The sequence below is a fragment of the Stigmatopora argus genome, chromosome 10 (genome assembly GCF_051989625.1).
Source record: "Stigmatopora argus isolate UIUO_Sarg chromosome 10, RoL_Sarg_1.0, whole genome shotgun sequence".
In the NCBI taxonomy this organism is placed as follows: domain Eukaryota; kingdom Metazoa; phylum Chordata; class Actinopteri; order Syngnathiformes; family Syngnathidae; genus Stigmatopora; species Stigmatopora argus.
The window spans coordinates 12,957,289-12,978,980 of NC_135396.1; the positions used below are offsets into that span (position 1 = coordinate 12,957,289).

A 21,692-nucleotide genomic window follows, 5' to 3' on the forward strand; every position below is an offset into this window, starting at 1 on the left:
TTCGCGTTTCATGTCCATTGTCAACGGTCGCCTTTTCTTAGCAAAACTTTGCCGATCCATTGTAATACGTATTGTTTACCTGGTATGTAAATGTAGACCAAGTGGGGGGGAAAACGGGTGTGGAAATGCAAAGTCCGCCCACCAGTGCTCGTAGACATATTTTTTACACGAAAGAGATGCAAAAACAAAAAAATGCCATGGCGACCTGGCTTGGTCGCATCATGAAATTTTGACCGCATCACGGGCGAATTATTCGATCGAAATTTCCCCCGTAAGACGAGCATTCCGTATGACGAACGGTCGTATGACGAGGTACCACTGTGTATATATATATATATATATATATATATATATATATATATATATATATATATATATATATATATATATATATATATATATATATATATATCACACAAAATTACATCCAACCAAATTCTCATGAGAACAGGCGGTTTGATTAATTGCAAGAGGCCAGGAATAGGGTTTGAAACTAATTTCGGTCCTAAAATATGGATACTGCAATTCATCACCATAAATAAAGAGTTTCTACTCTGAATGGAGTACATTTGGTCAGAAAATAGACAAAATCAATGCTGCAATTACAACTACTTGACTCTAATTTCTCTACCTCTTCATGGAAAATTTGGCAAATGATTCAAAGTCATTAACGCACTACACAACCACGCATGATGAGGACACAGTACAAAAACAATTCGAAACCAGCAGCAGAAACCAAGTGCGTACTAATTAAAAAGAGGGGCAGGATTCTTCAAAAGAGAACTGTTTGCTTCTTTTGTCCTTCTTTTTTTTCTTTTCTTTTTTCCTTGCGTCATTGGTGTCGTACTCACAACCAGACGCTTGATGTAATTCCGGCAAGCAGTGCTTGGCAGCACATGAGGTGTTCTTATTGATGCAAAGAGTCTGGAAGGTAGAGCTATAAGGATGTCGGTGAATTGGCAAGAAAGTGAATGGGGAAGTCAAAGGCCGAGTGAGAGGAAAATGAGAGGAGCGGTATTAACACTTGAAAAGAAGGCAAGTGATGCAGGCCAGTAGGAGCCACAGTGATTTAGATACGCAGGCTGAGCCGCTGATATCTCGGCCAGTTCCAGGTCCTATGCACACAGAGAGGGACAGTAAGAGGAAGAAAGGGAAGTGAGAAAGAAATACTTTAAAAGGGGAAAACTATATTCTATGAAGAATTTGAAAACTACTTTGAAATGACATCTGTAGGCTTCCTTTTTAAATGATGGTATGCTTTACAAAACTGACAACATTTTGTCTGTTTGTCTATTGCAAGAGTGTCAGACTCGGGTTGGTTTAACGTTAACTTGATTTCACGTGGGCCGGACCATTTAAGATATAATATTTAGATTTTTTTTAAATAAATGGATTAAAAGAACTGGATTAAAAGCCCTGAATATTCAGTTTTTATAGATCTAAAACAATGTTTATTTTAGCTTTTTGTATATATTTTTAGATTTTACAAAATGATTTTTGAACAAAAAACAGAAAAAAATGATTAGAAAATTACAATTATTGATTTAAAAGGGGGAAAATCAGGAAATTTAATATACATCTATACTCTTCATTTGAATTTGATCCTAAAACAGAAAGTCGGCACTCATGATTTACTTTCCCGGGCCACACAAAATGATGCGGCGGGCCAGATTTGGCCCCCGGGCCGCCACTTTGACACATGTGGTCTATTGCTTTGCCATGTCTTGAAACCCAGCATTTGAATTACGAATAAGCTTCAGTCCCCATTCATGTATAGTTAGAAAAGAAGGAAAGAAAAAGTCAGGGTACACAGTACGTGGCCCATTTACCGGTCGGTGCACAATGGAAGGGTCATTTTTGTTTCTAGACCGCTTGCTGATCAGGTTATCACTTGACTCCGGTGTGGTGGAGGAGGGGAATATGGAAAACATACTTGAAAGAGGCGCTTGAGGATCGGCGCTCAAACAATAACGTGATATTTGACCACATTACAGTGTGCCATGTTGTGATTGGATTTGATTCAAGGGCCTTCTGCTGTTTTTTTGTGATCTGGATAATTTTTTTTACAAATTATTTACATGTCATGAAAACCAATAAATAATAAATACAAAGAAAATGGTATGCTTTTGAAAATTTTGTTGCTGAAATATTTTAGACAGTTCAATGAAAAACATTGTATCTAATAACAGCCTAGCTAATAATTAATATTGCATTTATATACATTTCAACTCAATCGAGCTTAACCAATTGACACGTGGATCCAGATCGATGTGTTTTCAAATTTACAGCTTTCAATTTTTAAGATTGAACTCATGTTGGTTGGATAAAATTACAGTTTTAAATAGAAAATAGAAAATCAGCCTTATGAGGTTGTTAGTTTGTCTTACAAAGACAAAAATATGTATATTTGATTTAGCATGCCAAACATTCAATCAAATAATTTTTTGTTCATTTATTAAATAAACTATTATGACCCTTTTGAAAATTAGAATCTAGTTTTGCAAACATTTTTTTCAAGTAGGACACACTTGGTGAAAATGATCATCTGCACTGACAATATCTTTCCACCAAGTGGCGCCAAATATGCAAAGATTTTGACCTAGCTATAAATATAATCTTAGAACATTTTCTCCTAACTTTATTCTATATATATATATATCAGTCATATTTTAAATGTTAAATATCACGACACAATGTCAACTTGGCACAAATACACATTGAATGAGGTTATATAAATCTCAATGGGAGTTTAACACAAGCTACTATGCGAGTCAATAAAGGAAAAGAGCATTTATACTGTACTCACTGTAGAGAAAGACACTGGAATTTTGGACACCCAGTCGGTTTGAGGCCACACAGGTATATTTCCCATAATCCTCTTCCGCAACGTTTTGAATCATGAGAATGGTACTAATGCCAAGAATTTGGATATTGATGTCATTGTCATTGGACAGCCTGCAGGCACACAACACATTAAAATACATGATTCAAAAATATTACAGAGATACGCATCTTTTTCTTTTACACGGCTCCTTTATCATGCTGATATTTTCTTTTTAAACATTTTGTACCACGCACTACCAAGCTTTTTACACTTTAATTATGTCAACTTTGTGACGCAATTTAAGTCTTGAGGAATCGATACAATTTGACAGGTCAATCGGTAGAATGTACTTAATACTAATGAGTTAACCTCGCTCTCAGATGCAGTCCACTGAATAACACCTCCCAATTAATGGGTCCCATACTTCCTGGTTCCTGCACTGATTAAGTCCTTAGAGGAGGTTCATTTGAGGTGCATCCACTTAATTCTGTTCAAGTGTGGCTACGATGGGTAGGGGTGCCAGAAGTTTATGCTGACACACTTAACTGCGCATTAGCATAAATTAAATTTTAAAAAAAGTGAAGGGATCCCATATAGCTAGGATTGGTCCATCGGGGCACCTTGAAAGCAGAGTGCGATGACGAGTGCATGTGAATGAGAAAGTATGAGAATGAAGACACAACATTCTCTTTGCACTTTTCAGGGTCCCTCCTCTAGCTTTAATTTTATGATAAAAGAGCATCATGAAAAATGCAGAACAGCAGCCATGCTGAGACCTACACACAATAGCATCAATGCAGAGAGTTGAAAGCTAGATTCACCACTGTTTAGAGATCAAAATTTAAAATCTGTCCCTGCCAAATGTCTAGTTTATGTTATAACACAGAAACAGACTCAATAGAGCCAAAACCTTTAAATCAGCAGAAATATAAACTGGATTTATTCTGCAAGAAAAGAACAGCTTCTCACATGTTTCTTTTCAGGTTTATTGAAATATCTACTTGTTAATTCATTTCATAAGAGAAATGCAGTCATAGGTGGGTTCTTGCCAGAGTCTCTGCTGCTTTTACATGAATCACAAACTACTATTGTGTGCACAACACCTGAAAATGCCTGTTAATGTTCTGATTTCACCTGGTCATTTGTTTTCTCAGGGTAATGAAAGGATCGCAACCGGACACTTTATCGTGGAAAACGTTTCGCCTCTCCTCCTGCTCAGATTAGATTATTGTGTATTGATTGTTTCAATTTATTTTAATTTTGTGTTGTTTAATGAATTTGTGGTATCAACAGTACAACTGAGTAGAATGTGCCGACCATGACCAGTTGGTCGACAATCTATGCCAAACAGAAATAATCTTCCAAACAAAATGTTTGATTTTATCTGTATTTATCATGCTCTTTTGTCCTCTAACATACTTGCAAGAATCACTAACAGAAACAATGCAGACAGTATTGAAGTTGAAATTTGTTGGAAAATAAGTGCTGAAAACATGTTTACAAGGTGAGAAAGAGTTCATTCTGAACCTCTGAGTTACAGGCAGAAACTCTTTTAATTGGAGTGCTTAAAACATGCATTGTTGTCATCATTATGCCCCTAGCCAATTTAAAAATCAGAACATTTAACAAATGTCCAAAACGTGTTTCCTAGGATTAAAGGGAAACTCTACATTTGTATAACAGGACATTAAAAATATCTTTTGTCAGCTACTTCTAATTAAAGCACAAACTAAGTATACTATACCTGTGAAGTCAAATGAATGGACTGGACTACAGTACCTTCTTTAAAGCATGCGTTAATTGAAGTCTTACTCAAAGAAAAAGTGCGCAAACCAAAAGGAAAACTCAGAATTAGGCACCAGAAAATTGGACATACGCCATTGATGTCAACTGCATTTCTTCCTCAGCTGCTGAATGTTTAAAGAAAACTTCACAAATTCTACTTCTATTTAGTAATGTGGGGACCAATCATTCAATCCATTGTTAAAAGGAAAACAAGTCTGAGGGCTACCATAAAAGTGAAGCGGTTATTGTAATGACTAAACTGCTACTGCATTGGCTTTCATATCAGAGCAGTAAACTATATCAAGATAAACATTCACTGATTAATGATATTCCTATAGGCCAATTCTATAATGGCAAATTAATGACAACTATGAGGAAGAACTGCAACATCAGTTGAAAAGTGAAAATGCACCATAAAAAGGCAGAAGGCCAAAACCCTCCTGGGGACAAAGCGACTTAGCTCTAGAGGTTGACAACAGCAGATAATGTCTAAAAATTTTAATGGCCATAAATCTTTCTTTCCACCTGTGGGATAGGACAATTACTTTCAGGACTTTATCTGCCATAACATCTGTGACAGTTCCCCCAGCATCCTTGGCGCTGTCTTTTTCAACATTTTAGTGCAGTAGACTGGGTACAGCATCAAGATGAAGGAGGTGCATTAAAGTGGAGGGAATGTTGGATTACTTCTAGTGTGTCCCAGCAGTCATTATCGAGTGAAGTCATTACCCTAAAGTCGTTGAAATTTGCATTACACTTGAACATCTGCTTTTCTTCACACAATTTGTACTACCACAAAGGAGTCAAGCATTGTCTGTTCTTCAAACAATGATTTCGTCTTTTTATTGTCATCTTCAATCATTAGGATGGAACAGTTTTATAAAGTAGCTATGTCATGATGGCATATATCGTGTGCGGTCGATTGGTCGCCAGTCTTTTGGTCGCTGTCTTTTGGTCGCTGTCTTTTGGTCGCCGGTCTTTTGGTCGCCCCGACCGCTACAATGGGCGACCAAAAGACCGGCGACCAAAAGACCGGCGACCAAAAGACCGGCGACAAAACAAGGTAAAACAACACGGTCTACGCATCAATAAAAGCCAACAATGGCCATGAGCAGTTTCACTGAGCCGACGTGTGAGTGTGTAAGAGTTTGTATGTACATGAGTTGTCCCCTTAGGAAGGGACGTCAGTCAGGGTCTTAAAAAGTTCTCCAACAAAAAACAATAAAAGTCCGGGAAATTTGGAGCTTTTCTTTAGCCTAATAATTACTAGGGCATTAAGTATGACTAAATAGTAATACGCAGTTTGTATTTAGGGAATTTGAGCAACAATTTAAATGGTAATTATCAATAACCTTCCAGGTGACCAAAAGACCGGCGACCAATCGACCGTGTACCGCATATATTCACCATTAGATGTACTACATTAATATCAAACTACAGTAATAGCTCAACATACGAGTTCCCTGACATACGAGCAGTTTGAGATACGAGACAAATTTTGAGCAAATATTTATCTTGAGATACGAGACAAATTTTGAGCAAATATTTATCTTGAGATACGAGACAAATTTTGAGCAAATATTTATCTTGAGATACGAGACAAATTTTGAGCAAATATTTATCTTGAGATACGAGACAAATTTTGATATACGAGCAAATAGCGGACGCGAGAGGCTGCTCATAAGAACTGTCTTTCTGGTCGCAACTCCCTCGTGTAATGTCTCTACGAGCACTGGGCGGAGTGTTGCATTTTTTTTAGTGTTTTTTTTCTCGTTAGTCAGTGCGAATGCCGGAGCTTGTTCGCTAATACGAGAGGAGTACTACTTCCCGGGCAATTTTGCAAGTGGTCGTGCGTTATCCTATTGTGAGGACATTTGTGTGCATCATTTCGGAATATTTTGAAGGGATGACAAAAGCAAACAACCCTTGATAGGTTGCATCTGAAAGTCGGGGTGGAAGTGGGGCAAACAGAGCCTACCCGGGGGAAGAAAGGTATGAAAATTTAAAACAAAATTATTATTAAGTTTAGTGTAAGGTTAGATTAAATTTATTTTTGAGTGTGTCTGTATCGTAATCCAAATTCATTTAAATTTGTTTATGTTATGTTACGAGCGCGTTGCCATGCAAAAATATGGCTAATAATGTCTTTCTCAACTTGCTGCTATGGGTATGTGTGATAAATGGCAGCAATCATTGGTGGTATAATTAAATGTGTATGAATTTTTGCGACTTGCATCTTTTAGTCTAATCTATTGGGTCATGGATAATTGACTCTGCTAACAACATCATCATCAATCAGGATGTAAGATTAAAATTAATTTTACATTGTCATATTGTCACTATGAATGCAAAGCTTCCCATATCGGCAGAAAGGAAGTCGAGTGATTAATGTTGTTGCTTCATCGACTCTTGATCTGAATCAGCTAGCTTGAAATGTGTTTGCCTCATGCTTGATCAAATCCTCTAAGAGTTAAAAAAAAAAATAGCTGGGTTCGTTCATTGAATATTCTAAACTAACCACAAGTGTAAATGTAAAATTTTAAGGGTGGTGTTATGTGTGTATTTGCATTTCTTACCTTTTGTCATCCCTGAACCATTCAAATTCTGGAGTGGGGACAGCTGTGGCTTCACACAGGAGTGTCGCTGTGCGACCAAGCTGGGCTTCTGAGCTCTGGCTTCTTTTTATTGTTGGAGGGTCTGTACAATCACAGGATATTAATATCAGTTATATTTGCAATCTCTTTAATGAGCCTAAAGGGGAGGGAGTATCTTACCTATAGGTGACACGTAAATGAGTAAATGATTATTGTTTTTAAAAGCCATATCATTGGATGAGTCACAGATAAGTTCATTGCAATCTTTGGAATTTTATTGACTGGACTGAAGGGAGATTTAAAATGCTTGAAACTGTCATATGTTACATTTCAAAAGTCTCAACTCTTTCTGTCATTTTTTTCCCTACTGAACATTATATGACATGGGATAAAACGAAAATACTGCTCAATATTTTCAATGATTTTTGTTGCAGCTTGTAATTACTTACAGTTCACAATCATGTTGACGTATTTGACGTCAGGTGTGGCAACATCATTGCTGGCCTTGCATTCATAGCGACCTGCTTGCGTTCGCATAATACCCATAATGTCCAGGTATTCCTCTCCATCTAGTGGCTCGGCTGCAAACAAAGAGTATCAGAAGCAAAAATGAATGAGAAAGATTCAATAACATTTTACTACTTTAAACCACACTGTGAGAAGAACAGATTATATGTGAATAGCAACAGAAAATCTTGATTCAATCGCAATCTGTTACGATTTTTTTGTGGTACAAACACAAAAAAATAAAAAAAAATGATTGCTATGGGTGTCTAAAAGAGAGTTCACCCATTCAAAGTAATTTTCCCTCTTTCTGAGTTCTAATTCATTAATAGATTTTATGCACTGTTAAAAGGTAAGGTAATACCTAATACAAGGGTGTCAGACTCGGGTTGGTTCGCAGGCCGCTTTAACGTCAACTAGATTTCACGTGGGCCGGACCATTTTAGATATAATATTTAGATTTTTTTAATATAAATGGATTAAAAGAACTGGATTAAAAGCCCTGAATATTCAGTTTTTTATAGATCTAAAAAAATGTTTATTTTAGGTTTTTTTTTAAAATACATTTTTAGATCTTACAAAATGATCTTTGAATTAAAAACACAGACAAAATTGATTAAAAAATTACAATTATTGATTTAAAAGGGGGAAATATCTGGAAATGTAATATACATCTATACTCTTCAATTTAATTTGATCCTAAAACAGAAAGTCGGCACTCATGATTTACTTTCCCTGGCCACACAAAATGATGCGGCGGGCCAGATTTGGCCCCCGGGCCGCCACTTTGACACTTGTGGAAAAGCACGAATGGGGGCAGGTGGTTCGAAATTATAAGGACGTCAATCTAAGTTGTATAATTTTGTATACTCTTTTGAATCAGCAATATAGAATAACAACTGGAGAGAGTCATCTAAAAGTACATAAAAAAAGTTTCAATTACTATGAATAAAATATTTTTCATTCATCACACTGGATTTTATTGGGTTCTGAAAATGATCCCATTTTTTGTGTCACCCTGTATATATGTGTATGATCTATTTAATGAAGTATAATGAAGCTAAGCTGTTTCATAGTACTATCGTTTTGTGTGTACTGATGTTTGGTATGATTTGTGCATTCCACAGAGCCAACATGACATGTCAAACAACTGTTCAATTGGGTGTTTTTAATTTGTAGACAGAAAACAAGGGAATATAAGTTTTTTTTCTGTTAACTGTGTTCTGTTGATTTGAACTGAATTGAGTTCAAATCCAGGTCACGTCCACCTGTGTGGAGTTTGCATGTTCTCCCCCGGGCCTGGGTGGGTTTCCTCCGGGTACTCCGGTTTCCTCCCACATTCCAAAAACATGCATGGTAGGATGATTGGACACTCTAAATTGCCCCTCGGTATTAGTGTGTGTGCATGGTTGCCTGTCTCCTTGTGCCCTGCGATTGGCTGTCCACTGATTCAGGCCCAAAGTCAGCTGGGATAGGCTCCAGCACCCCCCATGACCCTAATGAGGATAAAGTAGTTCAGAAAATGAAATGACATGAGACAAATGTTTGGTTACATTTCTCACGCTCTCTTTTTTGTTCAGAATTATTTGCCCAACAAAGAGATTTTTTTATAATAATTATGAGCAACCAAAAGTTGTCTTTTGAAAAAAACTTATACAAATAATGAAATCCAAGAAGAAAATACCAAGAAATAGATAAACCTACATAAATAAACCTACTTGCTCACATGCAGTTGGCTCTGAACCAAATGTATTTCTGAGTAACCTCAGTCAAAGCAGCTGCCATGTGTGAATTGAAGGGAGATAAAACCTCCCAGACAGCTCCCCTCAAGTACCAATTTTATGAGTAATGATCAGTTGTCATGTCACAGTTGCCTTTCCTCTCCTTGTCCATGTCTGCTTGAACTTAGATCTTACTGTCATTCATTCATCGTCGCGGTAGTGATGTTGCCTATCCCGGCTAGCTACGGGCAATCTATTATAATTAGTTTATAATCTTAACACGGGCAGTTTTACAAAGATTACAAGTGGCAGAAAGCCAAGGGTCCATTGGGAGATGCAAAGTGAAAGGGAAGGAGATTTAGAGTCCTAGGAGAATTATACTTCTTAATGGCTGATAGATACTAATAGCATTATGTCGGTGTGCATGATCGGTAGACAAGATGGAGGGCAAGATGAACGGAGAGTCCACAGTTCATGTGCTCTGTCAACCAAATCAATAGATGTCACCATAGTGGGGAAGGGGTATGTGGAAGAAATGTGAAGACAAAACACCAATGTTAAATTGGCTGGGTTGTGTCATCTGGATATCCTAATGCATGTTTCATCAGCAAGATTTTTTACCATGGTGAGAAATGTTACATTTTTTTTCAAATGTTAATTTATGTAAAACAGCTGATTTAAATAGGATGTGAAGAAAGACTTTAATCCACCTTGACTATGGGACTGCGTTGGTGCATGTTTATGTTGTTTATATGTATCTGCACGAAAAGAACATTTATTCCCTCGGGAACTTCAATTTAGTATGTAGATACAGTATTCGTATGCATCTTATTTCTCTCTCTTCATAAACCACTTTTATGCAGTCAATGTAAATGTTTTATTTTTTTTGGTCCTCGGATGAAATGTTGCAGTTGTGTCTTTACGAGGCTCCTTGTTACTTTAGTTTGATCAGTGATATGGCCAGTATCTATACCACCCTTCTATTTCAACTCTTCTCAACTAGATTTTGCGAAATGTTTTCTAATGACGGCCAAGCGCAATCCTGCTTTTGGGAACTGAGTTTGTTATTGACATATCTGAATAGTAACGTTTTGATCGAAACCAGATGAAGAGCTGCCAACCACCCCGGAATTTCAGGAGTTTACCCGGAAATGCAACGCAAACTCCTGGACTCCCGACAACCTCTCCAAAAATTGTCACATCAATTTTTTTAAGCAACCATTTCGGAAAAGTACCACATTTTCAATTTAAATGCCTTGAAATTCACACCATCGCTGCAGCTTCCGCCATCTTGATTCAACTGCACTGTAAACTGGAAGAATTTGGTAACAAGAGTGCATTGTGAATCATCCGAGTTACAAGTTCTGACGAATGATTTGTCTTATGTGAAAATCGATTTAGCGTGAATCGCATTCACTCTGGATAAACTCTGGAAATGGGGCAAGGGTATTTCTGAAATGGGGTCGACGGAGGTTGGCAGCTCTGCAGATGTATCGGTGAAGCCAAGTGTCTGTGTGTGATTTTGCTGCTGCATGAAATACACATCAAATTAAGATCACACTACACACACAAATGACCAAATTTCAGACTTCCATGCTGCCTGCTCAAACCCTTCCCCTTAGAGTTAGTAGAGTTTGGGCAAATTGTAACTAGGGTTGTAGAAAAGAAATAAAAATAAATAATTGGAGAAAAAAAACTTCAAGTCTCTCCTCACAAGAATAATGACTGTCTCACTCTGTTATTTTGTTCAATCCTTGTGAGGGTAAGCAGTTCAGAAAGTGAATGAAGGAACATTTCTTGAACATTTTAATGTTAGCGGTTTGTTAACTGTGGTTTGTTTGTGAAATGCTTTTGGGAGCTTTCAGTGATTGTGGGCTATAGAAAAAAAGCTTGACATTTTCAACGAATAAGTGGGCTTTTTCTATTTTCGAAATGGCAACATCATCTTTTTCTGGGTATCAACCCAAATGTATAATGACAATAAAAGCATTCAATTCAATTGAAATGAAATGACAAAGATCAGTATGTTAGTTGAATGGAGATAAAAGCCTTAACATGACGTTGCTTGATTCTTACTTTATTACTAATTAAAGAATCATAATATTTTAATTGTCTGCAAGCAGAGCTTTCATGGTATTTCTATATTATTTATGCATGGCCTCAGCTTAATTTGACTCTGTTGGATGAGAAGGATAGACCACCAGGTGACCTTTTGTCTCACGCAGGCTCTTCACCCATATCGCCCTATAGCCAGCCACACTAAGGATTTTCATGACTCCAGGCTTGAGAAAATGCTTAGAGACTGCAATAGAAAGTGCTGAGATTGTGTATACTCATGACTTTTTAACAATAGTGAGCCTCATTGAGAAGCCAGAAAAAGTGGTAAATAAACATATTGTATAGAATAAAAGCCCTGCTGTGCTTATTATGTTCAATGTGTGACAGTTAGCACAAAACAGCTGTCTATTGTGCTCATTGTACATTTTTTTAGTAGAATGACTATTGATGATCTCAGGTCTGGTAAGAGCTCTATCATGCAAGTCCTGACACCAGAGAAAAAATCTAATATTTCTTAAACCCTTACTAATTAACGCACAGAGCCGTGAATGTGTTATATCTCGGTAACTAGAGCAGGTCCTATGCAATTCTGTGTTAGGACAAAAATTTGTGCTTAGCAGCCAAACTATAGAGTTTGGAACAGGAACATGATGAAAGCAAGTTAGATCAACTGCATTTAATTAAGTAGGTATCTGAATGCAGCCAACGTCTTGAGATATGCAAAACATGGCCACCTAAAGTCTACTAATGCAAATGCATCCAAAGGTGTAGTGGCAGACAGAAACAGGATAAAGGGAGTCTCTTTGAATTATTTCTCTACAAGCTTCTAGCATGTCCACAAAAGCTATTTTACTGGGCACAATTAATCTTGTCTATACTGCTGTTTACATGACTGGAGATGAATAATTGATGCTTTTTTTTGTTTTTCAATAATGATGAGTATGGCTGAACTAGCAAAACGGTACATAAGCATCCCAAAACACTGTTTTCTTGTGTCTTTCCTCCATTCCGAAAGATAACATCTTTTATCAGCTGTTCCAAATGTATAATGATGCAAGTCATTTTCAGTAGCTACTAATTTTCCAGACAATTGGTTCAAGGATGACAGATGAGTAAGAACTCAAAGTTAGTGTTCACGAGAACTACAATACCAGGATCTGGCAGGCCTTCAGCCCGTAAAAATACACACAAAAGCGGTGTGGCCTTGCTGTAGCACGATATTTCTATTCTATAGAGACATATTACTTTATATGTTTCAGTACTAAACACACATATAGCAGAGCTTTAATACACTAGCCCAATAGATTAATCAAACTGAATTCAGATAAAGAAAAAATCCTGAACATCCATAGAAAAGCCAAATGACTATAATTATGCGTGAAACTTAGTTGCTTTCAATAGTGGAGTTTACAGTATTCTATTTATATATGATTAAAAAGTATTATAATCAACTTGACAAGACATTTAAGATAAGACTAGGGATAATAAGTAATGAAGTAATTTACTTTACCTGAGGGACTGAGCAGCCGCCAGGTAATTAGCGGTTCCGGTCTGCCACTGGCTAAGCAGCTGAGTGTAACATTGCTGCCCTCATTCACAGTCATGTCTTCTGACATCTTGTAAATGTTGGCTGGAACTGCAAAGGCAAATACAGATACAGATGGACGGATGAATGGACGAATAGGAAGAGAGAAATACATTCGTTTTTAAAAATCGTCCACCGGGCCGGTGAAGGAGTGGTTAGCGTGTTGGCCCCGCGGTTCTGTGGTCGGGAGTTCAATCCCAGGTGGGTCCTCACTGTGTGGAGTTTGCATGTTCGACTCGGGTTTGCGTGGGTTTTCTCCGGGTACTCCGGTTTCCTCCCACATCCCAGAAACATGCAGGATGGGCTGGTTAAACACTCTAGATTGCCCCTAGGTATGAGTGTGAGTTTGAATGGTTGACCGTCTCCTTGTGCCCTGCGATTGGCTGGCCACCGATTCAGCGTGGACTGACCTGGATTTGAATCCAGAACTGTAAAGCCGGCCGACGCGTTAACCACTCAACCCCCACATAAACATTTAGTAATGTATTATTGTTTCCCCATAACACACAAATACTTTGTGTTCAATCTTTAAAGAACCATGAACAAAATAATAGCTGTTTCTATGAACAAGCTCATTAAAGCTGCTTGTGTTTGGTCAGTTCTCTATTGACAAAGATAGTGCAGTGAATCAAAGTTGTGTTTGAATTCCCCAGCTCGTTAGCTGACATAGTTTAGCTGGGAAAACAAAGCTCAAAGCACAAGCTTAAACAACAAAAACGTGGTTTGTGAGAGCTTCCCCCATTATCACACAATGAATTAAGGAGCGCTTTCCACAGTAGCCTCGTCTTATCGACCTTTATTTGTGCATTGGAAAACCACAGAAAAGTTCATGTGTTCAGCAACTTGATCAATATTAGAAGTTACATAAAGTCAAATTAAATGAGAGGTTTGATGAAAACAAACCTGTTAAGAAAGTTAATTACTGCCTGAGTGATCAGGAGGAAAACATATTTTTTTAAACACACCAAGAAGCTGTATTTTTTTAAAATATTTTTTTAAAGTGAATTCAACCGTAAAATATCTCTTTACAAACCTAGCAGTTTATTTTTATTTTGGCCTAGCAAATCGTAAGAGAGTTTACTTTATTATTATTATTATTTTTTTTGACAGGTGGTTTTGACAGAGGTTTGCAGGTTGGTCTCACAGTTCTGAAATAGAGGGTTCAATCCCAAATTGGAGATTCTTGTGTGTAGAAGGGCTTATCTCCCAGGGCTTGCCTGGGTTTTCTCTGGGTACTTTGGATTCCTCCCACATCTCAAAAACATCCAATCTAGGCTGGTTGAACACTCTAAATTGCCCCTATGAGTGTGAGCGTGAACAGTTTTCTGTGTCCTTGTGCCTTATGATTCGCTAGCAACCAATTCAGTACGACCATCGCCTGGTGCCCATAGTTGGTTTTAAGGAAAATGAATAAATTAAGTGTTTTTAACAGTAAAAATATGATTGCAATGCATTAGAAGTACAAAATGATCCCTAGAGCATCCAGGGCTAAGACAAAGAAAAACAGGGCACAACCTTCTATTTTAACACACTGAATGAGATGCATAAAAGCAGAGTTGGAATTTAAAATGATATTCAATGCTTGCAGTTTTGACATACAAAACTGCAACAAACTGAATTGACCTTTGCTGCTTTATTTCACACGCCTATATGTTGCAGAAGCGGCAGGTGAGGTCAGGCTTAACTCTGCCTCTCTATGTGACTACTAAAGATTTATAAAGGTTGAGGAACCCCATGGCCAAGGGTCGTCCATCCACCAGACAGGCGGAAGGATAAAAGATGCAGTCAAAAGATACTGTTGAGTTGACACAAAGAGCATGGCGATGAAAACACATAGCAGCCATCTGTACCAGAGATTAAAGCAAAATTAGGCCGGCTAGTAATGATAACTGATCTCTTGGATAGCTTTAAAATATGGCTGGAGAGGTTGACCTGCAGTGATCGTCATTACTTGTGTTGTCATGTGTCAATAGAATGGTCCCATTTAAATGCATGAGAAACACTTTTAAGGGGTATAAAGAAGATTCAAGGGGATTGAAGTTTTATTTTCCAGCAATTCGATCTATCCCCGTGGAGGAAAAAAAGGGGTTTTGTGAATTGCTGCTTTCATTAAAACTCCAGAGTTTTATTATGTGGGGTCAAAGACAAGAGGACAATCCGTGTGGAACTTCTTCCCAGAGGATTCATAAATACACTTGCCAGTTACTATACCATTATTGTCATTTTAATTACAAACCCAGTAAGTGCTTACTTTTCATGCGAGCCTTAATACATATATTATTGCATTTTGGGCGCCTTTGTAATGCTTTATCGGTACAAAATCTATTGTAATTGTAAAAATGTAACCCAAAATTAAACAAAACTTTTATTGCAGAGCTGAATTGCATTGAATAAAGCTGGTCCAAAATGTAAACAAAGACTGTAAGAAACAAGAAAAGCAATTACATAATGATCTTAAAATGGAAACACGACCATTTATTGTCCATACTGCTTATCTTCACAAGGGTCACGGGGGCTGCTGGAGCATACTAAAGGGGAGAGGGAACCAATTTTTTATTTTTTTTTAAATCAACTGAATTGGTGGCCAGCCAATGAGCAGGCATGAGTAGGCCGACAACCATTCACGCTCACACTCATACCTAGGGGCAATTTAGAATCTCCAACCAGCCTACAAGCATGTTTTTGGAATGTGGGGAGGAAACTGGAGTACCTAGAGAAAACCCACGCAGTCCAAGGAGAACATGCAAACTCCAAACAGGTGGAGTGACCGGGATTCGAAGCCAGGAACCCAGAACTGTGAGGCTTACGCCCTAACCACTCTCCACCAGGCCGCCACAAACATTCCAAAATAACAATTTTAAAAATCACATAGTGTCTCTGAGGCCCCATCCCATATCACAATTTATATGGGGAGGGAAACGAGCACACCGTGACATTTGATCTATTGGTGCAATAACGGACATACGGCAACATGGAAAGATTGGAATTTCATCACTTAATTATTTGATCTAAACAAGACGGAAAACCCAACTCGCACAAAGAAGAAATGCGATGCACTGTGTTCACATCAGACCCATTAAATATATGGTAATCCACATTAAGATGATTAAAGATGAAATGGGAACGAGATCTGGATGAACCGATACCAGAGGAGAAATGCTACAACGTGGCAATCACACTTATATTAAGGTCACAATTTTTTGCTGAAGCCAGTACAATTAAATGGAACCAGATCATACATATATAATTGGGAAATGAAGTAATAAGCAAAATATTTTTGTGGTTTACCCAGTTCTATATGGGCTGTTGGGATAGGCAATGCCCAAATGTTGTTTGGTATTATAACTAGGATTCCTTTTAAGATGCTGTAGAAAGGGGAGACCTTTATATTGCCCACATTCTCCACGTGACTGGGAGGAAGACCATAACCCAGAGCTGGCTAAGACTGAAGTGCGTCATATGGGTGTCAAATGTGGTTAAAATACTGGGCATAAAATGGTTCATATATAAAGTGAAGATAACAGAATGTTTGTTCTGGAAAAATTTGAGGAAGGAGCATTTTCAGGAAAAAAACATGCACTTTGTCTGCAATAAAAAAAAAGACTAATACTCCATACAATCAGATGGAGGGCTTGAAAGAGCACAGGAAGTAAAACATTGGGATCATTATGGCCAATGATGGGCAAGAGGGAATTGGCTTCAAAAGCTTTACTTGAACAGGTATGATTATTCCATGAGGATTCAGAAAAGGTCACTTTACTTCCCGGGCAGACTGCTGAGTAGAGAAGAAAAACACACACTTGTGCACAAAAGCAACCAACTAAACTGTTTCATGCTGAGTGGAACATTAGAGAGTTCTTTTGATGATTAGTTACATAAATGCCATGATGGGGTAAGATTCAGAAGAACATACAGTATTTTTTGGACACGCCAGAATCAAAATTACAAAAGGTTGCCTGAGAGTCAAAGAAAAATATACTTATAACCTTTGAACAGATTGGTTACACATTCATGATTTTTTAATGTCAACGGGTCCAATTGCAAGGCGAGATCGGAGAGCAATTTATGTATCAAATAATCCAAGCGGTTTAGTCAAATTGGTTAAAATCACAAAACCCTAAAAAATGAAATGAGATCACTGTACTATACGCTACGGTACAATGGTAACCAATCGATTTGTAAGGATTGATGGAGAAAGATTTTTTCAAGGAAATTTAACAATGAATGGCAGCAAAATGCATTTTCAAATTCAACTTTATGACCATGTTCTTTAAAAGACTAAAGTGTAAATAAAATAACTTTAAAAATAGGCTGGTCTGTCTAAAATATATCCATTGTGCCTTAAAAAGCATTTTGTTTTCTGCTGTATATCCTATTTAGTAGCACAGATCAGCCAGCCTACCACCCCGATTTTATGGTTTCACATCAAGGCTACGGTAAAATTATGCCTAACTCAAGACTACAACATTTCATCCCAATTTTGGAAAACAGTCATCGTCATGTTACAAATTGTCTCCACCGCCATTACTGATTGGCAGGTTGCTTGCCCTTCCTCTGTCTTCTGCTGTGACACAGCAATCATCGGGAACAACCCAAACAAATAAAATTAATTCGGGTAATGTACGTCAGGCATTCGTTTTATTTTAAATTGAACCGAAAATAAGAGCAATATCTAAAATTTAGTTAATCTTTAGAAAGTCAATTAGCACAAACTTTAATGCAAAGGATTTTAACATATAATATTCGCAATAACACATGCTCACACTTACACAATACCACACAATACTACCCATCTGAATAGCTTGTCTTATATTTCATAAAAATCTAATTAGATTGGTCTGACTACAGGCGGTGACATCAGGATTCATGATGCATAGTGACCCTTGGTGCTTTCTTGTTTGAGCAACTCAGTTCACAACTTCATCTTTGCAATGCAAATTTCCTGGCTGATCATTTGTTTTACAATTATTTCACCATGCCTGCAAGCAGTATATGTTCCGCTTTGGTTGTCTATCCCTCTACAAAGACAAGGCCAAGGAGAGAGTCATTTAATGAAGAACAGAACACCCGCCACCCCCCACCCAGTTTGGGCAAACTCACACAATCCAACATCTTAAAAATTTAAACTCCAACAAAGTGCTGTCTGTATCCCATTTGTTCCCTTTTTAATTTCAATGAGATATAACTTACCCTGTACTACGAGGAAGATCAACGAAGGCTTTGATTGCTTTTTTGTCTGTATGGAGCAGGTGTACGACCCTTCATCATAAACATCCACCTACACATGAATGCACAATGTTAGCCTTATATATATACACATTGCCACAATGTACACTACGGCCGCCTGATTGTGTAGGGGTTCACTCGCCTTGACTTTGGTGCGGACAGGCGGGGGCTCTATTCCTGCTGGTGGGAGTATGATTGTGAGTGCGAATTGTGGTCTGTCTCTCTGTGTGCTCTACGACTAACTGGCGACCAGTGCAGGGTGTAGTCTGCCTTTCGCTCAAAGTTAGCTGGGATAGGTACCAGCAACCCACGCAACCCTTACGAGGATGCGCGCTACGGAAGATTAATGTACACTACTTATTTATGATTGTGTGATTATATTTGCCCATCGACTCTGTCTCAACTGTTGAGACACTGTTTCGATTAAACTACAGAAAATGACAGCCATTCATTCTAATAATAACACTGCCACCGAGTGGGAAACAATCCCACGCTGCCCGCACTGAAGTCAGGCGAATGAACCACTGCACTGATACTCCCTGTAACTGAACTTATATATGTCAGTGCAGGGGAATATCAGCCAGAATCATATATTTTGTTGCCAATATCTCTGGAATCTTCACATGTCCAGAACGAATGGTAAACAGTGCATGAGTTATCTTTCTTTAATAAAGATATTCTATTTACAAACAGGCGGCCCAGTGGACGATTGGTTCGCACGTCGCCCTTAAAGTTCTGAGACCTTCCTGTGTTCCCATAGTTAGCTGGGATAGACCCTTGTGAAGACGGAAAATGAATGAATGAATAGATACGCAGGTACCGTACATTCAAACTAACAAATAGTTCAGTATTTCGGTAGCTTCATCTTAATATTAACACTATGCCAAACGACATTTGCAGGCTAATGGGCAGGATTAACATTAAAGTACAGTATTTTATACAATATATACAGCGTGATGATCAAATGTAACTCAAATGACTAGTCTTTATACATTGCAGAGACAAGAAACAAAACAAATTTGGCGCAATATATTTTATCTGAATGCTCACGCCACAAAACAGAAATGGCATAGAATCGTTCTAAAATGTGACAATTTGTTTTGTAAAGAGGTTAAAATTCAAATACAATATTAAGAATGTCGTATTTGGAGGCTACATATCTTGCTAAAATAGGGTAGTACCTTCAGGATATTCTTAACATTGAAGATACGTGTTTTATTGGTTTTAAATGTAATATAAAAAGCCATTGATCTTGTCTTTTCTTTGTCACGTGGAGGGTCATTATTACCTTCTGTATGCGTAGACTGTACTCAAGTTGTCCTTTGGTAACCAGATCAACTCTGGGATCCAGAGACCACTTATCCTCACCGGCAAAGATAATGTTTGATCGATTGAGCCAGGCCACCCTGGATGCTTTGTCATCAACATAACACCTGTGGGCACAGCAAGACAAAGTGAGGAGAGGGGATAGAAAAAGAAGCTCAGACGTTTGAGAATTTGTAGGACAGTATATAACCAATTTGATTTAATTATATTTTCAAAAACCAGGCATTGTTACTGAGCAGGGGAAATAACTGAAGAAAATGTTAATTTAGAAGGAAAACAAAGCATAGATGCATAGCTGTATTTTCTGCAATTTTACTGAATTCATCATACAAACACAAACATGGGATAATTTCTTTAGCCAAAGACAGAAAGAGCCATCATAATGAGTAACAAATAAATCTGGCCAGAATGAGACCAAAATTGTATCTTAAAATCAAACAGTTTCGGTCATGATTTGCAGAAGCACAGACAGACATAAAATAGAGATGATCATTGCCCTTGATTTTTCTGAAAGTGGCCCTGAGTGTAAAACATTTAGACACTCTCCATAAGGAGGCAGTACCCCTTTTACCTTAATTAGAACATCTGCATGACAAAATTACGCTTTGAGCGATATGGAATTTGGTGTATGTCTAACAAGAAGTGTTATTCCTTGCAAATTTAGCTATAATGACTATGACCTATAAGAAGTCACTAGTACAGAGTATACAAGTGTGAAGACATGGCTACCGATGATTAGGTACAGAAAAGCAGAGAATAACCCTTGTCAGAGTAGTTGTCACACTCATTCCTTTCTGGTAGAATAACTGTCAAGGTGCGTGCCATTGTGAGTTTGGCTTTACCTGACAGTTTGCAAGAATACTTGTTGGAGTGGGATGAGTGAAAAAAAGAAAACAAACTTGATATGATCTTAAAATTATTCAGATTTGCTACCTGCTAACAAGAATTATAAGAAAAAAATACATTTGAATTTATAAAAAGTTCAGTACAGCTCGTCCATTCATTCATCTTCCATACCACCCATCCTCGAAAGGGTTGCGGGGGCTGCTGGAGCCTTACCCAGCTGTTTTCAGGTGTAAGGTAGACTACAACCTAGACTGGTCGCCAGTCAGTCCTAGGGCACACAGAGATACAAACAACCATCCTCACTCCCAATCATACCACCATCAGCTGGAATTGAGCCTGCGCCTGGCCAAACCGAAGTCAGGCGAGTGAATATCTCCACCTGGAGGCGGCTAGTACAGCGTGTGCTAATCTTAAATGATGATAAGAACGATGAGGCATGTGTGAATCTGTTTTAACATTTGTCAGAGAATTACCTTATTTTTACAGGTACAGGGCGCACTTAAGTCTAAAATGTTCTCTAAAAATGGACAGGGCGCCCAATCAGTTGGTGTGTCTTGGTTATGTGCTAAATACAAAATGTTGTATGACACTGACCGCTTGACTGACCGGTTTCATTTCTTGCCGACACGCTACTTATTGCGATCAACCCAGCGGACGTTCACTCTAAAAATAAGCCTGCGTATTCCAAGCATTACGGTAAATTCATTCAAAACATCCCAGGCGAGTGCCCAGGCAGTTGACTTCCGTGTGCTCGTAGCGCTTTTAACCCTCAAAAACACTCAATACTCAAAGAAACAACACAATAGAACTATACAGACGAAAAGTCTAACGTGAATGACAGCAGAATGTGGGTGTGAATGCTTGAAAAAGGACTGAAGCCATGGATCGAAAACAATATAACAGCGAGAAGAAACAGCGTTGCGAACGCCTTGGGAGTGATGAACGTTGGATGGCAAACATACTAGTTCCATAAAGACTGGCAGGCAACGTCGCACGAGTTACGTGACGATTTGGAGTGGATTGTCCATGCCTGGGCCAAAGTGCCGGTGAGCACTGTAGTTTTAGCTTTCGCCAAAGCTGGAATCACTATTACGATAACCCACAGCGACAATTCTGACCCTGACAATGAGATGGAATTCAGCATTGTTGGCGAACTTGTCCACTTGGCCGAACTCTTCATGTTGGATACAAAAAATGAGGACTTTGACAGTTTGTAGATGTTT

At 38.1% G+C, this 21,692-nt stretch overlaps 1 protein-coding gene across 2 annotated transcripts in view; it reads right to left on the bottom strand.

The window, feature by feature from the left end:
- Window positions 1-421: 421 nt before the first annotated feature.
- The window catches only part of lsamp (limbic system associated membrane protein), an 89,684-nt gene continuing 68,413 nt past the window's right edge, over window positions 422-21,692 (bottom strand). For both annotated transcript variants that reach the window (XM_077612108.1, XM_077612107.1), the window contains 7 exons: window positions 19,586-19,730; window positions 18,262-18,349; window positions 12,997-13,122; window positions 7,653-7,784; window positions 7,186-7,306; window positions 2,807-2,955; window positions 422-1,115 (listed from right to left, as the gene is read on the bottom strand). In XM_077612108.1, coding sequence (XP_077468234.1) covers window positions 1,018-1,115; window positions 2,807-2,955; window positions 7,186-7,306; window positions 7,653-7,784; window positions 12,997-13,122; window positions 18,262-18,349; window positions 19,586-19,730 — 859 coding nt within the window. In that variant the 3' untranslated portion in view covers window positions 422-1,017. The remainder of the gene's footprint in view (window positions 1,116-2,806; window positions 2,956-7,185; window positions 7,307-7,652; window positions 7,785-12,996; window positions 13,123-18,261; window positions 18,350-19,585; window positions 19,731-21,692) is intronic.